Here is a 15187-nt window from a genome sequence, read left to right as displayed (position 1 = left end):
TGCAGGTGGAACGAGAGAAGCAGCAGATGGAACTGAGTCATAAAAGGGCTCGTATTGAGCTGGAAAAGGAAGCAGCTGCAATTGCAGGGAAGTATGAGGTAAGCTGAAAGATGTCATGAAATAAGTGGAAATCCAAGTTAGAATATGGATGCAAAGTAGCACTTTCAATAGCTTTTATTTAATTGTACTATATTTATGTGGATTTGTAGTATTTTCCTGTAATTTAGAGTCAGTTATTGGATCACATCAAGGTTTTTGCAGGTTACTTTAAATTAGTGGAGGGGTTAAAAAAGTTTAAAAATTTCTTTTAAATGTATAATCCAGGGACATGTATCAGAAGGGGGTACATTAGTGCAGAAGTGGAAACTGAGGTATCTGAATCATTTTGTCCAACAAGCTAAGACTATAGGGTCTAAAAAGACATGTTTAATGTGTTGCAAAGTTTGTTTCATACTGTTGGAACTTTGCCCACTTCATCACGTATCAAGTAACACAATGTGACCTGATGCTGGAAGAGCAGACTGTTGTATTCTCACAGCTGCTGTTGGGATTCATTTTACAGTACCGACAGTGCGGTGCAGCATTAGGAGGAGGGTGCTGTACTCTTGAGTTGGCATGCTTTGGGTAACACGTTTAAACTGAAGTTATTTCTGTGTTTGTTGGCTATACTGGTGAATGTAAAAAAATCATATTGTACTTTTCAAAAACAATGTGGGAATTTCCCATGACCTGGAAAAATGTTCCCTTATCAATAGGAATACCACCTTAGGCCAACCCTGAAACTAGGCCACACCCTATGGGGACTAACATGGTCAACAAAACGTAAAAATAATTTCCGTCTGTCTGTTAATATGAAGCTTTTTATTTCAGTCTGCTGTAAATTTCATATGTTCATACTACATTTTTGGTGCCTTAGTCTTGTCCCTGGGCATCAGTAGATGTTATACTAGCCACTGGATACAATTTGACTTTGGCACTGATCACATCTGGTGGTGTACACTAGTGCCTGACAGATGAGTACAGAAGTACCCGCAGAGATAATAACTTAAGCTGTCCAGCTTTTTTGGTGTGTGTGAGTTGCGCGTACGTGTGTGTGTGAGCCTAGTACCAACCTATGAACACGTACGCAATCGGCCCTAGGGCCTATGCAAGCCTAGCCATAACAATTCCCTGGATATTTCTTCCCACAATATTTACTTCTCCAGGCCCCTGTCTAGCACGGCGGCTGACATGATCCCTGGGGTGAAGAATTTCCTATCTCCCATCCAATCATCAAGGTCCCTTTTGAAGAGGGCCAAAGAGGCACTCTGATGTGTATGGGCAGTCTATTCCAGAGTATGGGAGTCTCTGGGTCAGGAACCTATCCCTCCAGGATGTTTTGTTCATTGTGATGACAAGGTTTAGATCCTGGAGCGTGTGGCTCCTGAGGGATTGGGATTTCTTTAAGTGGAGCATGTCCAACAGCTCAGGGTTTGACATGGCCTTGTATGTTAAGCAGATATTGCCTCTGAGTAGACTATATGCCACAGAGTATAGCTGGAGTTTTTTTAGACGGTCAGTATATGGCATCTGCTTTAGGCCTGTGATTCTTTTAGTGAGGTATTTCTTTGGCCTTTCAAGCTGTTGCAGATGTCTTGTGAGGTACATACCAAATGGAGCATTATACTCTCTAATGGGTCTAATGAGGGATGAGTACAGTGGGACAATGACCTCCTTTTTTCTGGATGAAAAGCCCTTAGTGATGAGGTGTGCCTCAGAGAAGGATTTCCTGACTGTTGTGGCAATGTGGTTATCGAAAGTGAGACCACTGTCCACCTGTGTCCCTAAGTCTCTCATCACACTTTTGATGTTTAGTGTCCTGCCACCTATGTGGTAATTCATGGGTACATGTTTTTTTCCAAAGGGGATAACTATACAATGTTAAGTTGTCAATCTCGCCTTCATTCTTGCTGGATGGGTTCGGAGCCGATCCTTGGCTCCGACTCGGCCAATACTAAAGCTCGAGAGCTATTTCCACTGGCTCGAGGCTCCCCTATATCCCACAATGCTAGGCGGTAACTACTCAGATCTCGTTTGCCGCTTAGCTGCGCGGTGCTTTCTTCTACCGGCTCTGGCAGGTTAGTGAGATTTTCTAGTTAGAAAATTAAAATATCTACCCCTATCCTTTTTTATTTAGTCACGCTTATAGTACAGGGTATCCTTTTAGTTTAAATTGGGTCTTCCCTCGTTTTTATTCCCTTTTTATCCCCTTTTTAAGTTCTAGGCCTTTGGCCCACTTCCCTTTTTTTCCCTTTGTCATTCAGTGTGATTGGGTTTTCCTTTTTTGGTTAAAGGGTGTGTCTGTGTTTTGTGTCTGTGTCTTTTTTTGTGTATACAGTCACTTTTTCTGATGTCGAAAGACTCCAAGGTTTCAGGCTTCAAGAAGTGTGACTCGTGCTGTCAGAAAATGTCTCTGACAGACTGTCACACTTCTTGTGTATATTGCCTGGGACCATTGCACGTGCAGGACTCCTGTGCTGTTTGCCATGCATTCAGCCCGAGAGTCCTGCAGGAATGCAAAAATAAACTTATTCATTGAGGCTTATTAAAGCCTGAAGGCCCCCCGACCCAGTCTGCGTCTGGGAAGCCTTCAAAGACTTCCAGGCCATCGGCTCCAGCTTCAGAGCCGTCCACTGGGAGCATTAAGACTACTTTAACATCGGCTCTGGCTGGAGTCGATGTTTCGAAGACTCAAACAGTTACCTCGGCTCCGGCCAGAGCCGAGGGTGCTAGGAGTCGGCTCCGATAGTTTTATCGGAGCCACTTTCTAAGAAGAGGTTGAGGTCCCCTTCCATCGGCTCCATCCACTCGGCCCCGGGATCCCCTCTTCTGTCAGAGCGGAGCCACAGGTCCCATTCCTCCAGGCTGTCCGACCATGACTTACAAAAGGGTGGTGAGTAGACTTCTCAAGTCTGAGGCACTGGCCCAAATGCTGCATAGCCCTACTCAACAGTCAGCGGCTATTCCCATCCCTGCTTCTGTTCCTCCTCCGACTCCTTTGAGTTCGGAGCCGGGCCTCGTCGGAGCTGATACCCTCCCTTTCGGCACCGTCTGCTCCGATTTCCTCTTTGGAGGGATCTCGGCGCCGGGCTTCCCTCTGCTCCGAGGGGGCGAGTGGCATCAGATCCTTGTCCGACCCCGTTCTCCCTCTCGGAGCGTCGGCGCTGGTGAGTTCGGCTCAGACATCGGCCTTGGAGCCGTCCCTTTCGGTGCCGGGGGGGTCCTTGTCTCCTCGGAGCGGGGACCTTCGGCCCTGGCTGATAGGGGCACCTTCAAGGTCATGCGGAGCGTGCTAGACCCCGTGTCAGCTCCGTCTGCTCCTCCCTCTTCAGTGCCTGAGGTGGTTTCTACCCACCCCCTCGTACCAGACCGTAGAGAGCCAGCCCCTCAGGTTTCCCCATTGGGAATACCCTTTTCTTCCGAGGCTTCTCCTGATCTGGCAGGGGAACCCCCTCGGAAGAGACAGTGCAAGAGGAAGCGCACTGACTCCCCTGAGTCTATCACCTCGGACACTGACTTGGAGGAATCTGAAGGTTCCCCTCTGTCCCCCTCTGAGGATGTCTCTTTTGCTGACATCCTTGAAATCCTTAAACAGAGGGGGAACTGGCCCGCCCTTAACCCTTCAGAGGACGAGTCGGTCTACCTTGAGGAGTTTGGCTCTCGCCCTTCCACCTCCTGGGTGTCTCCTCCCTTTGACCCCCTCATGGAAGTGGTGGCAAGGAAGGCGTGGACGGCCCCTGATTCGGTGGAACCTACCCCAAGGAGGCCGTCAGAATTTATTACAGCCCCGAATGAGAAACAGTTCTTATCTAAAGGTGTCTCTGTTGATGCCATGGTGGTGGCCGCAGCCACTAAGAAGGAATTAGCTGATCCTTTGGTACCTGTCCATCCTCCTAATAAGGAGTCTAGGACCATGGACAGATACGGTAAGCGGATGTTTTCCTCAGCGACCTTCGCCATGCGGTCGCTGAACTACTTGTGTCACTTCACCCGTCTCCAGAGGGATTTACTTAAGGATATGGGTGATGCTATGCAGGATCCAACAGCTGAGGGGTTCCAAGACAAAATGAACTCCCAGTTGGCAACCCTGAATTTGATTGTCAACTCCTCCATGCGGCTTATCTCATATGCGGCCGATGGGGCGAGTAGGGCCGCAGGCACAGGTGTAGCTTTACGAAGCCACGCCTGGATGCGGCTTTGCAATTTTGCGGACCCTTTCAAGGTGTCCTTCACCAATTCCCCCTTTGGCTCAACGTTGTTTGGACCTCAGGTGAAGGATACATTGACTAGGTGCGAGCAGGAAGGTAAGACTCTCTCTGCCGTGGGAGTCTGTTTTTCTACCCCTTCCAGACCTTATCCCAAAGGTTGGGGGGGGGTGTGGTTCCGCAAACCACAAGGAGTCTCATCTGACGCACAAAGTCGATTCCCCTCTAGAGGCAGAGGGGGGAACAATAGACGCCACCCTAGGGGCAGAGGTGGTCCGCAAAACCAGGGTAGCAGAGAGACTTTCTCTGATAAACCCTTTCAGCATCCCTGAGGAGCTGCCCGGCTGTCCACCTTCGGAGGCAGTCGGGGGAAGATTATCACTGTACTCAGAAGCCTGACTTTCCCTCACTCAAGACAAATGGGTACAGTCTATTATATCCGAGGGTTACAAAATCTCCTTTATTCACATCCCATTCCAACCCAAAGGATCCCTTCCAGACGTTCCACCCAGTCTAAGGGAACAAGCAGCGTTAGAAATATCAAAGCTGCTGTCAAAAAGAGCTATCCAGCCAGTCCCAGCAGACCAGCAAGGATCCGGAATCTACTCCAAATTCTTTTTGGTACCAAAAAAGACAGGGGACTGGAGACCAATACTGGATCTCAGCAAGCTAAACAAGTATGTGAAGAAAACAAAATTCCGGATGGTCACGCAACAGTCCATTCTACCCTTCTTGGGTCAGGACAATTGGATGTGCTCAATAGACCTTCAGGATGCATACTACCATATCAAAATGCACAGACGCTCCAGGAAGTTTCTCCGCTTCAGGCTGGGAGCCAGTCACTATCAGTTCAGAACCCTGCCCTTTGGTCTCACTACAGCCCCTCGAGTGTTCACCAAATGTATGGCAGTGGTTGCGGCTCACTTGAGACGTCAAGGATTCCAGGTGTTTCCATATTTGGACGACTGGCTCCTTACTGCCACCACCAGGCGTCAACTTCTTCTATCCAGAGACTTCACCATTCAAACTTGCCAAGCTCTAGGCATTTCAGTAAATTTCGAAAAATCTGCCTTGTCAATCTGTTACCTTTATAGGTGCCACCTTAGACACAGTTCATCTTTCTGCCAGACTGACTGACAGAGCAAAGAGCATCAGATATCCGCAAACACGTTTACCTTATGCTTCAATGCAACAAGAACAAAGCCAGGGTAATCTTGAAGGTATTAGGACTCATGGCGGCTACCATTACACTTCTTCCCTTAGCTCGTTTTCACATGCGGATCCTCCAGTGAATGCTGTTTTCTCAATGGTCCTTCCAACAGCTCCCAATGTCTCACATCATTCTGCTAACCCAATCATGCAAGAATCACCTGTCTTGGTGGATGACATCACCTCAAGTTCTTCAGGTCAGACCCTTCATTCCCCCCCACCAATCGCCACGGTGACAACGGACGCCTCCCTAATCGGGTGAGGGGGGCATTATCAGGGCAGGACAGTCCAGGGCACGTGGCAATCTTTCGAGTGGCACTTGCACATAAATGTCTTGGAGATGAGAGCAGTGCTTTTAGCGTTGCAAGCCCTTCAGGACTCTCTTCCCACAGGGACTATTGCAATTCAGACGGACAACATGTCCGTAGTGTGGTACATCAACAAACAGGGTGGAACCAAGTCCTATCCCTTATGTCGAGAGGCTCTCAGACTTTGGCAGTGGTCGATTTCTTCTCAGCGGTTTCTGATAGCAACGCACATTCCCGGCAAGTCCAACGTGATTGCGGACAAGTTGAGCAGGGCTATTCTCATGCCTCACGAGTGGTCTCTAAAAAAAAAATCAGTGCTGGAAGAAATCTTTCAAAGATGGGGCCGGCCTTGCTGCGATCTTTTTGCTACTCCCCAAAACAGCAAGTGTCACGATTTCTTCACCCTCTTCCCTCTACCAGGCCAACCCACCAGAGACGCTCTAGTCCACGATTGGCCCCGGGGACTTCTGTATGCTTTCCCCCCTTTTCCACTGATCTCTCAATTCAGAAAGCTATTGCCTTGAGAGTCACTATGATCTTCATTGCCCCTTACTGGCCTCGACAGATATGGTTTCCGTTCCCTGCATCATTACCTCTTGGAGCAGCCTTGGCATCTGGACCCAGTGCCAGATCTTTTGACCCATCAGTCGGGCCAGCTGCACCACTCCCTCCAATCTCTCAACCTCACAGCGTGGTTTCTCTGATTCATACCCTAGCCAGGCTTCCTTTAATTTCTCATTCGGTCCGTAACATCCTGATAGCCTCTCAAGTCTTCTACCAGAAGGATTTACAATAGTAAGTGGAAACATTTTTCCTTCTGGGCAGCATCAGAAAATATAGACCCCTTCACCGCACCTATCCAGTCTATCCTAGACTTCCTGGCAGAGCTCTTTCATTTAGGCTCTTCCTCATCTACCATTAAAGTACAACTAGCTGCTATATCTAACATTCATGTAGGTGTCTCGGACTCCAGTATCATGTCCCATAAACTTTGCAAAGCCTTTCTAAGAGGTGTCTTTTTTTTGCTCAAGCCCCCAATCAAAGATCCCCCACCTCAGTGGGACTTGAATTTGGTCCTAGCATCCTTGATTCTCCCCCCTTCGAACCTGCGGCTCAATGCCCTTTCAAGTTGCTCTCATGGAAAACACTTTTTCTAGTAGCCATAACATCAGCTAGAAGGGTATCTGAACTTCATGCTCTTTGCAGTCGTCCTCCTTACTTAGTTTTCCATAAAGACAGGGTGTCCCTCTGGACTAATCCATCCTTCTTGCCTAAGGTTTCCTCTGAGGCAAATATAAACCAGACTATCGATCTCCCTGTCTTCTTCCCTGATTATTCCAACAGGTCTGAACAAAAGTTACATTTTCTAGATGTTCATCGCCAACTTCGATATTATTTAGACAGGACTAAACAGTTCAGGAGATCTGACCAGCTCTTCCTGTCTTATGCGGAAGGGAAAATGGGCCTTCCAGTTTCTAAAGTGTCCCTTTCAAGATGGCTTACCTCTATAATTACCCTCATCTATGAAGTCAGACATCAAAAGCTGCCTTCACGACCTAGAGCTCATTCAACCAGGGTATTGGCTACATCGGTAGCTTTTCAGGACAGGCTACCAATAGATTCCATTTGTGCAGCAGCAACATGGGCTTCACCTCATACCTTTATCTCTCATTAGGATATGGCCTCCAAAAATCATGCCAACTTTGGTTCCACTGTTCTCAAGAGTCTGTTCCGATAAGCCACCTGGGATAAGGTGCTAGGGACGCGGTCCCATCCAGCAAGAATGAAGGTGAGATTGACAACTTAACATTGAGAAGTTATGTACCTACCATAACGTTCCATGTTAGTTGTCTTCTTCTCGCCTTCTTTCTTGCGTCCCACCCTCCTTCCCCCCAACCTGGACAGACCAATAGGAATTTTTGGGATCTTCCTTTGGGGCTTCCTTCCCACATGTTCTGCCACCTCTATTCTTCCTTTTCTGTTTGTGGTAGCTTACATACAGGTTTATATAGAGGTGGGTTTTTTTTCTCTCTTCTCCATACTGTGGAGACTAGAACTGCTTGGTTGTAGCTATCAAACGAGATCTGAGTAGTTACCGCCTAGCATTGTGGGATATAGGGTAGCTTCGAGCCGGTGGAAATAGCTCTCGAGCTTTAGTATTGGCCGAGTCGGAGCCGAGGATCGGCTCCGAACCCATCCAGCAAGAAAGAAGGCGAGAAGAAGACAACTAACATGGAACGTTATGGTAGGTACATAACTTCTCATTTCTTGGCATTAAGCTTGAGCCCATGGCTCTGGCACCAGGCATCTGTTTCTGTAAGACCCTTTTGTAGAATATCCACATCATTTGGGGATTCAATAATGGCTCCCAGTTTGCAGTCATCTGCAAACTTTGTTAGCCAGAGTCCCTTTAGTGTTGGCCTGTACTTCAGAGAAGTAGATGCCAAACAAGAGTGGTCCCAGGACTGAACCCTGAGGTACTCCACTTGTCACTTGTCAGGAGCCGGATTTGGGGTCGGTTACTTTTACTGTCTGGGTTCTGTCAGTAAGCCAGTTAGCAACCCATTGAGTGACGTAGGGATTTATGCCCAGCTTAGTATGTTTATCTATGATTCCAGATTGGGTATGGTGTCAAAGGCCTTGGCGAGGTCCAGATAGGCTGTGTGGACTGCATTACCCTCATCCACAGCTCTGGAGACTGATTCGAAGAAGTCAATCAGATTCAGGAGACAAGATTGGCCCTTCACAAACCCAAACTGGGTGGGGTCTAGTGTTTGAAGGTTGCCAATGTCTTTGTTTATAAGTTCCATGATAATGCGTTCCATGCCCTTGCAAATCAGGCTGGTCAGACTGATGGGACGGTAGTTACCGGGATCCAAGGTGAATCCTCCCTTGTGGAGCGGGATAACTGTAGCTGTACGCCACTCAGTGGGCACGAAGCCTGAGGTGAGGCTATGATTAAACAGTACACTTAGGTGAGGTGCCAGTTCATTTTGTAGTTCATTTAGTACACAGCCTGGGATGTCATCTGGTCCCATGGATGCTGTATTCTTAGCTTTGGAGAGTGTGGTTTCTACCTGTGTGGCTGTGATTATCGGAATTTGGCAATCTTTTGGTATTAAGATGGGCCCTTTAGGGGGTGAGAGTGTACGTGTGTGTGCGCGTACGTGTGTGTGTGTGTGGTTACGCATGTGTGTGTGGTTATGCGTGTGTGTGTACTGGATAAGGCACTGCAGGTGATTATCAGATGCTTGTGTGGTTGCCTTCCTCTTTGAGACCCTCTTATGAGTGACACTGTTTTGTTATGGCTCTCACCAGTTTTGTGTAGCACAACCTTTCAAATCGCAGTTTGAGTCATTTTCACTAAGTGACCTGCATAAGAAAGGAGCCGTTTTATTTGTATAATTCCTTCAAGTTTAATATGCACTCTGTTAGCAGTATTGTATAATTGTTAAAAGGTTGGAGTTTTCTCTCGTTAGGGAGGTTATGACACTAAAGCTGAAAGAGACATGCAGTTTTGCATATTAGCAGCTCTCTCTTTTATGTGCATGGTCTTAGAGATACAGAAGGGTCTTTCTCTTCATACAAAAGCGTCATTTACTTTTTTGTCTGTGATGTCACTTAATGGAATTTTTCAGTTGGTTTTGTTGTGGTAGAGTTTTTGATGTCCTCCTGGACAGAGGAAGTCTGTATTAACTACCATAGACCTTTTACTCTGAGAACTTCACTCACCTAACCACCAAGAATTGGGGCAACTTGGGATAAATATGGCTAGGCTTCTAAGGGTTCTAGGGTTATTGGCTTAGTAACCTTGTATGAACCTACGTGTCGGGCATCATAATGTCAGATCCCTTCATTGTATACCTAGATAGAGATTGTTTGTTTTTAACCATGTGTTAAAACTCATTAGAATGTAAATTTATGTTGGCTTTGTGTGCTCAATGAAAGATGCGGCTTCTCGGTCTCCCCTGCTGCAAAGTGAACGCAGTCACAGATCCTCCCACTCCACTAGGTCCTCTAGGCTCTCGGATCACAATGTGGAGAGAGTGGTCAGTAGGTTACTGAAGTCGCAGGCACTTAACAAGATGTTGTCCAGCCCTCCTCAACAGGTGTCTGCTCCGTCCACTGCTATCTATATTCCTCCTCAGACTCCATTGAGCTCAGAGCCTGAGTTCATTGGGGTTCGAGTCGTGGAATAGTCTGCTCCGATAACTATCCCTCCTTCGGTTTTTGTCATCTGCTCCGATTCCCTCGATGGTGCCGTCCGTCGAGGGATCTGGGCACCGAGGCTCCCTCGTCTGCGAGTGGCATCGGTCCCTTGTCCGACCACATTTTCCCTCTCTGAGCTCTGGCGCAGATGAGCTCTGCTCCTACATTGGCCTCGGAGCCATCTCCCTCGGTGCGGAGAAGGATTCCGATTTCCTCAGAACTGGAGCCTTCTCTGCATCGTGGCAAGGATACCTTCGATGTCATGAGGAGTGTTCTGGACTCTGTCAGCTCTACCTTCGACCCCATCAGCTTTGTCCCCTGTAGTGCCTGCGTTAACCTCTGCTCCTCCTCCAGACCCCAAGCGTGGGGAACCGGTGCTCCAGGGCACCCCATTGGGTGCTTCCTTTTCTTCCGAGGCCTCCCCTGATCATTCAGAGGAACCCCCTCGGAAGAAGTGCAAGCGGAAGCAGATCGACTCCCCTAAGTCTGTCACTTCTGATACAGAGTTAGATGAATCGGAAGGGTCCCAGAGATCCCCCTCTGAAGATGTTTCCTTCTTGGACATCCTAGTAATGCTTAAGCAGAGGGGGAACTGGACTCTCCTAGCCCCCATCGAGGATGAGTCTGTATTCCTAGATGCCTTTGGTTCCCGACCTTCCACCTCCTGGGTTTCTCCGCCTTTCGATCCACTCATGTCAGTGGTGGCTCGAAAGGCTTGGTCAGCTCCAGATACAGTGGAATCAACCTCGAGGAGACCCGTCAAATTTATCACTGCACCCATTGATAAGCAGTTCCTTACTAAAGGTGTTCCTGTGGATGCCATGGTGGTAGCAGCAGCCACTAAGAGTTAGGGGAAACTTCTTCGTCTGTCCATCCTCTTGACAAGGAGTCCAGGACTATGGATAGATGTGGGAAGCAAATGTTTGCTTCAGCGACTTTTTCTATGAGGTCACTGAATTACTTATCCCATTTTACCCGGCTTCAGAGGGATCTCCTTAAAGAGCTCGGAGATACCTTTCAGGATACATCAGCTGAAGGGGCTCAAGATAAAGCGGCTTCTGAGCTGGCGACCCTTAATTCTGTAGTCAACTCCTCCATGAGGCTCATTTCCTATGCAGCCGATGGTGCGAGTAGAGCCGCAGGTAGAGACGTGGCCCTTAGGAGATACGCATGGATGGCGGCTGTGTAATTTTGTGGAACCCTTTAGAGCGTCATTCACCAACACCCCCTTTGATGGTTCCTTTCTCTTTGGACCACAGGTGAAAGACTCTTACTAGGTGTGAACAAGAAGGCAAGACTCTCTCTGCAGTGGGAGTCCATTTTTCCACTCCTTCCAGACCATACCCCAAGGGTCAAGAGAGTGGTAAAATGTGATTTTGAAAATCCCAGGGAGCATCGCCTGAGACACGTAGCGATTTTTCCTCCAGGGGCAGAGGAGGAAACAACAATAACAGACGGCGCCCTCGTGGCAGAGAGGGGTCCGCAGAACCAGGGCAGCAGAGAATCCTTCTCTGAGAAGCCCTTCCAGCATCCCTGAAGGGTTGCCCGGCTGCCCGCCTCTGGAGGCAGTCGGGGGAAGACTTTCACTGTACCCAAAAGCCTGGCAAAATGTAATGCAAGACAAATGGGTACAGTCAATCATATCCGGAGGTTACAAAATTTCCTTCTCTGAACCCCCCTTACCGTCAAGCAAATCCCTTCCAGATGTTCCACCCAATCTGAGGGACCAAGCAGTCATAGAAGTTTCAAGACTGCTAGAAAGAGTCCTCCAGGAAATCCCGGCAGACCAACGTGGATCTGGAACTTACTCAAGGTTCTTTTTGGTACCAAAAAAGACAGGGGACTGGAGACAGATTCTGGATCTCAGCAGACTAAACAAGTCTGTTCAAAGAAAAAAGTTTCGGATGGTCACGCTACAGTCCATTCTACCCTTTCTGGGTTAGGACAATTGGATGTGCTCCATAGATCTTCAGGATGCGTACTACCACATCAAAATGGACAGGCGCTCCAGGCGATTCCTTCGCTTCAGGCTGGGAGCCAGTCATTACCAGTTTAGAGCTCTGCCCTTTGGTCTCACCACAGCCCCCAGGGTGTTCACCAAATGTATGGCAGTGGTCATGGCTTACCTGTGACGTAGAGGATTCCAGCTGTTTCCATATCTAGACGACTGGCTCCTTACTGCTACTACCAGGCATCACCTTCTACAAGCCAGCGACTACACAATCACATTTTGTTCCCAGCTAGGCATTACAATAAACTTCGAAAAATCTGCCTTGTTGCCCTGTCAATCTATTACCTATATAGGAGCAGACCTAGACACAAGGAGTATGTCTGCAAGACTACCTCCAGACAGAGTGACCACAATTCGACAGCAAGTACAAATTCTAATGCAGTGCAAAAGGGCCCAAGTCAAGTTGTTTCTTCACTCTGGGTTCCATGGCAGTGGCAATTCTAGTCCCTCTGACCCGCTTTCACATGAGAATTTTTCAGTGGCTTCTGTTCACACAGTGGTCTTTTCAACAGCTGCCCGTGTCTCACATAATCATGATTACAGAAACATTTCCTGATGGCTGGTCTCCCCACTAGTCTATCAGGGCAGACCATTCATTCAGCCCCCTCCGGTTGCCACAGTGACCACAGATGCCTCCCTGGTAGGGTGGGGGGGGCATTATCAGGGCGGGATAGTCCAAGGCACTTGGCAGCCTCACGAGTACCATCTGCATATAAACGCCCTAGAAATGAGAGCTGTGCTCCTAGCGTTGCAAGCTCTTCAGGAATCTCTCCCTTCTGGGGACCATTGCAATTCAAACGGACATGTCAGTGGTTTGGTACATCAGCAAACCGGGCGGAACCAGGTCCTACCCTCTATGTCAAGAAGCACTCAGACTCTCGCAGTGGGCGATCTCCTCCTAACGATTTCTGATTGCGACGCACATCCCTGGAAAGTCCAACGTCATAGCGGACAGGCTCAGCAGAGCTATTCTCATGCTTCACGAGTGGTCTCTGAATCAGGAAGTTGTTAATCTTATCTTTCGCAAATGGGGACAGCCTTGCTGCGACCTTTTTGACACCCCCTTCAACAGTAAATGCAGCAACTACTTCTCCCTTCCTTCTTCTGCTTCCAGGTCACACACCCAGAGACGCTCTAGTCCACATTTGGCCTTAGGGACTTCTTTATGCCTTCCCTCCTTTTCCCGTGATACCGAAACTCATACAGAAGGCAATATTGTTGGGTTGCAAAATGATTCTCATTGCCCCCTACTGGCCTCAACAAATATGGTTTCCGTTCAGCCCTGGACTCTGGATCCGATTCCAGACTTACTGATCAGGCGGGCTGCATCAATCCCTCCAAACACTCCAGCTCACAGCTTGGTTGCTCCACTTCCAACCATAGCCAGGCTTCCCAACATTTCCTCAGCCGTATGTGAAATTATTGTCTCCTCTCATAAGTCCGCCACTAGAAGGACTTATGGTAGCAAATGGAAACATTTTTCTTGTTTGGCAGAGGCTAGGAACATAGATCCCTTTTCAGCCCCAGTCCATGAAATCCTGGAGTTTCTAGCAGAACTTTTTCATTCTGGGTCCGCTTCTGCTGCAATCAGGGTTCAATTAGTGGCCATTTCAAACTTTCATGTTGGCTTCTCTAATGCAAACATCATGTCTTGTAAGCTATGTAAAGCTTTCCTAAGCGGGACTACTCTCCTTAGACCCCCAGTGAGAGATCCCCCTCCTCCTTGGGACCTAAATTTGGTACTAACCTCCTTAATTTTGCCCCATTTTGAACCTGCAGCATCCTGCTCCATTAAGTTTCTATCTTGGAAAACTCTCTTTCTGGTAGCTATTACTTCAGCCAGACGCGTCTCTGAACTATGTGTCCGTCCTCCTTACTTAGTTTTTCATAAGGACAGGGTAGTTCTGAGGACTAATCCCTCTTTCCTTCTGAAAGTCTGCTCATAAATAATTTAAACCAATCTATAGACCTTCCCGTGTTTTTTTCCCCAACCACACCAGCAAGGCAAAATGCAAATTATATCAATTAGATGTTCACAGACAACTACGTTTTTACCTGCATAGGACGAAGGACATAAGGAAATCGGACCAACTACTCCTTTCCTATGCTCTGGGCAAACAAGGTCGTCCAGTCTCCAAAGTGACCTTATCCAGATGGTTGTCTCACATTATTACTTTCATTTATCAATTGAGAAACAAAGAGTTGTCTATCAAACCAAAAGGTCATTCCACTAGGGCTTTGACCACCTCTGTAGCCTTTCAATCTAGGTTGCCCATGGATTCTATCTGTGCAGCCGCTACATGGGCAAATCCTCATACCTTTATTTCTCATTACAAGCATATGGTCTCCAGGAGCAGAGCTGACTTTGGTTCCACTGTTCTGAAGAGTCTGTTCCAATGAGCCGTCCAGGATTCGAGGTGCTAGGGACGCTGTCACAACCAGCAAGAATGAAGGTGAGATAGACAACTTAACATAAAGAAGTTTATGTACCTACCATAACGTTCCATGTTAGTTGTCTTCATCTAGCCTTCTTTCTTGCGTCCCACCCTCCGTCCCCCTGTCCTGTTGGATCAAGCGGAGTTTTGGCTGAGTGTTCTCTGGTTTGTTTCCTCTACTGACTTATAAAGTATGACTGGTATGCTCAACCGGGTTGTTTGGACAGGTTGATTCTCTGGCTATGTCTGGGGTTAGCTATTGCAAATGAGATCTGGGTAGCTAGCGCTAGGCATCATGGGATATGAGGTAGCCTCAAGCCAGTAAACAGCTCTCTAGCTATAGAAGATGGCTGAGTCGGAGCCAAGGATCGGCTCTGATCCCAACCAGCAAGAAAGAAGGCGAGATGAAGACAGCTAACATGGAAAGTTATGGTAGGTACATAACTTCTTTTTCCTGCCTTTGAGCTCCAGGTATTGGTTTCTCATTTTACAATTTTCTAATTTTCTTTGAAGCTGTAAGTCCAGCACCCAAGATCTGAGTTATGGTAGAGGTCTAGAGCATTATGGGTAAGGGATGAGCTTGAAAGTTTCTAGTATCCATGAGCTCTAAAAAAAAAAAAAAAAAAATGGCAGAGTCTAATCCAAGGGTCTGATCAATCCCATTTATTGAGGAAGAATGAAAATGGACAACACAGATGGAAGGTTATGGTGAATACATAACTTCTTTTTCTTGACTTATCTAGTTGCTTCTCTTTCTGTTATTTTCTGCTT

At 47.6% G+C, this 15187-nt stretch overlaps 1 protein-coding gene across 1 annotated transcript in view; it reads left to right on the top strand.

The window, feature by feature from the left end:
• Positions 1 to 15187, top strand: part of MAD1L1 (mitotic arrest deficient 1 like 1) — a 4750917-nt gene that overhangs the window by 70400 nt on the left and 4665330 nt on the right. Inside the window, exon 3 of the mRNA XM_044089554.1 lies at positions 1 to 98. This exon is cut by the window's left edge and continues 43 nt beyond it. Within this exon, the coding sequence (XP_043945489.1) occupies positions 1 to 98 (98 nt within the window). The remainder of the gene's footprint in view (positions 99 to 15187) is intronic.

The sequence above is a fragment of the Protopterus annectens genome, chromosome 12.part0 (assembly GCF_019279795.1).
Source record: "Protopterus annectens isolate FY-2018-M chromosome 12.part0, PAN1.0, whole genome shotgun sequence".
NCBI lineage: Eukaryota > Metazoa > Chordata > Ceratodontiformes > Protopteridae > Protopterus > Protopterus annectens.
Note: the sequence above shows the minus strand (reverse complement) of the source record. Positions and strands in the feature narration are given on the sequence as shown.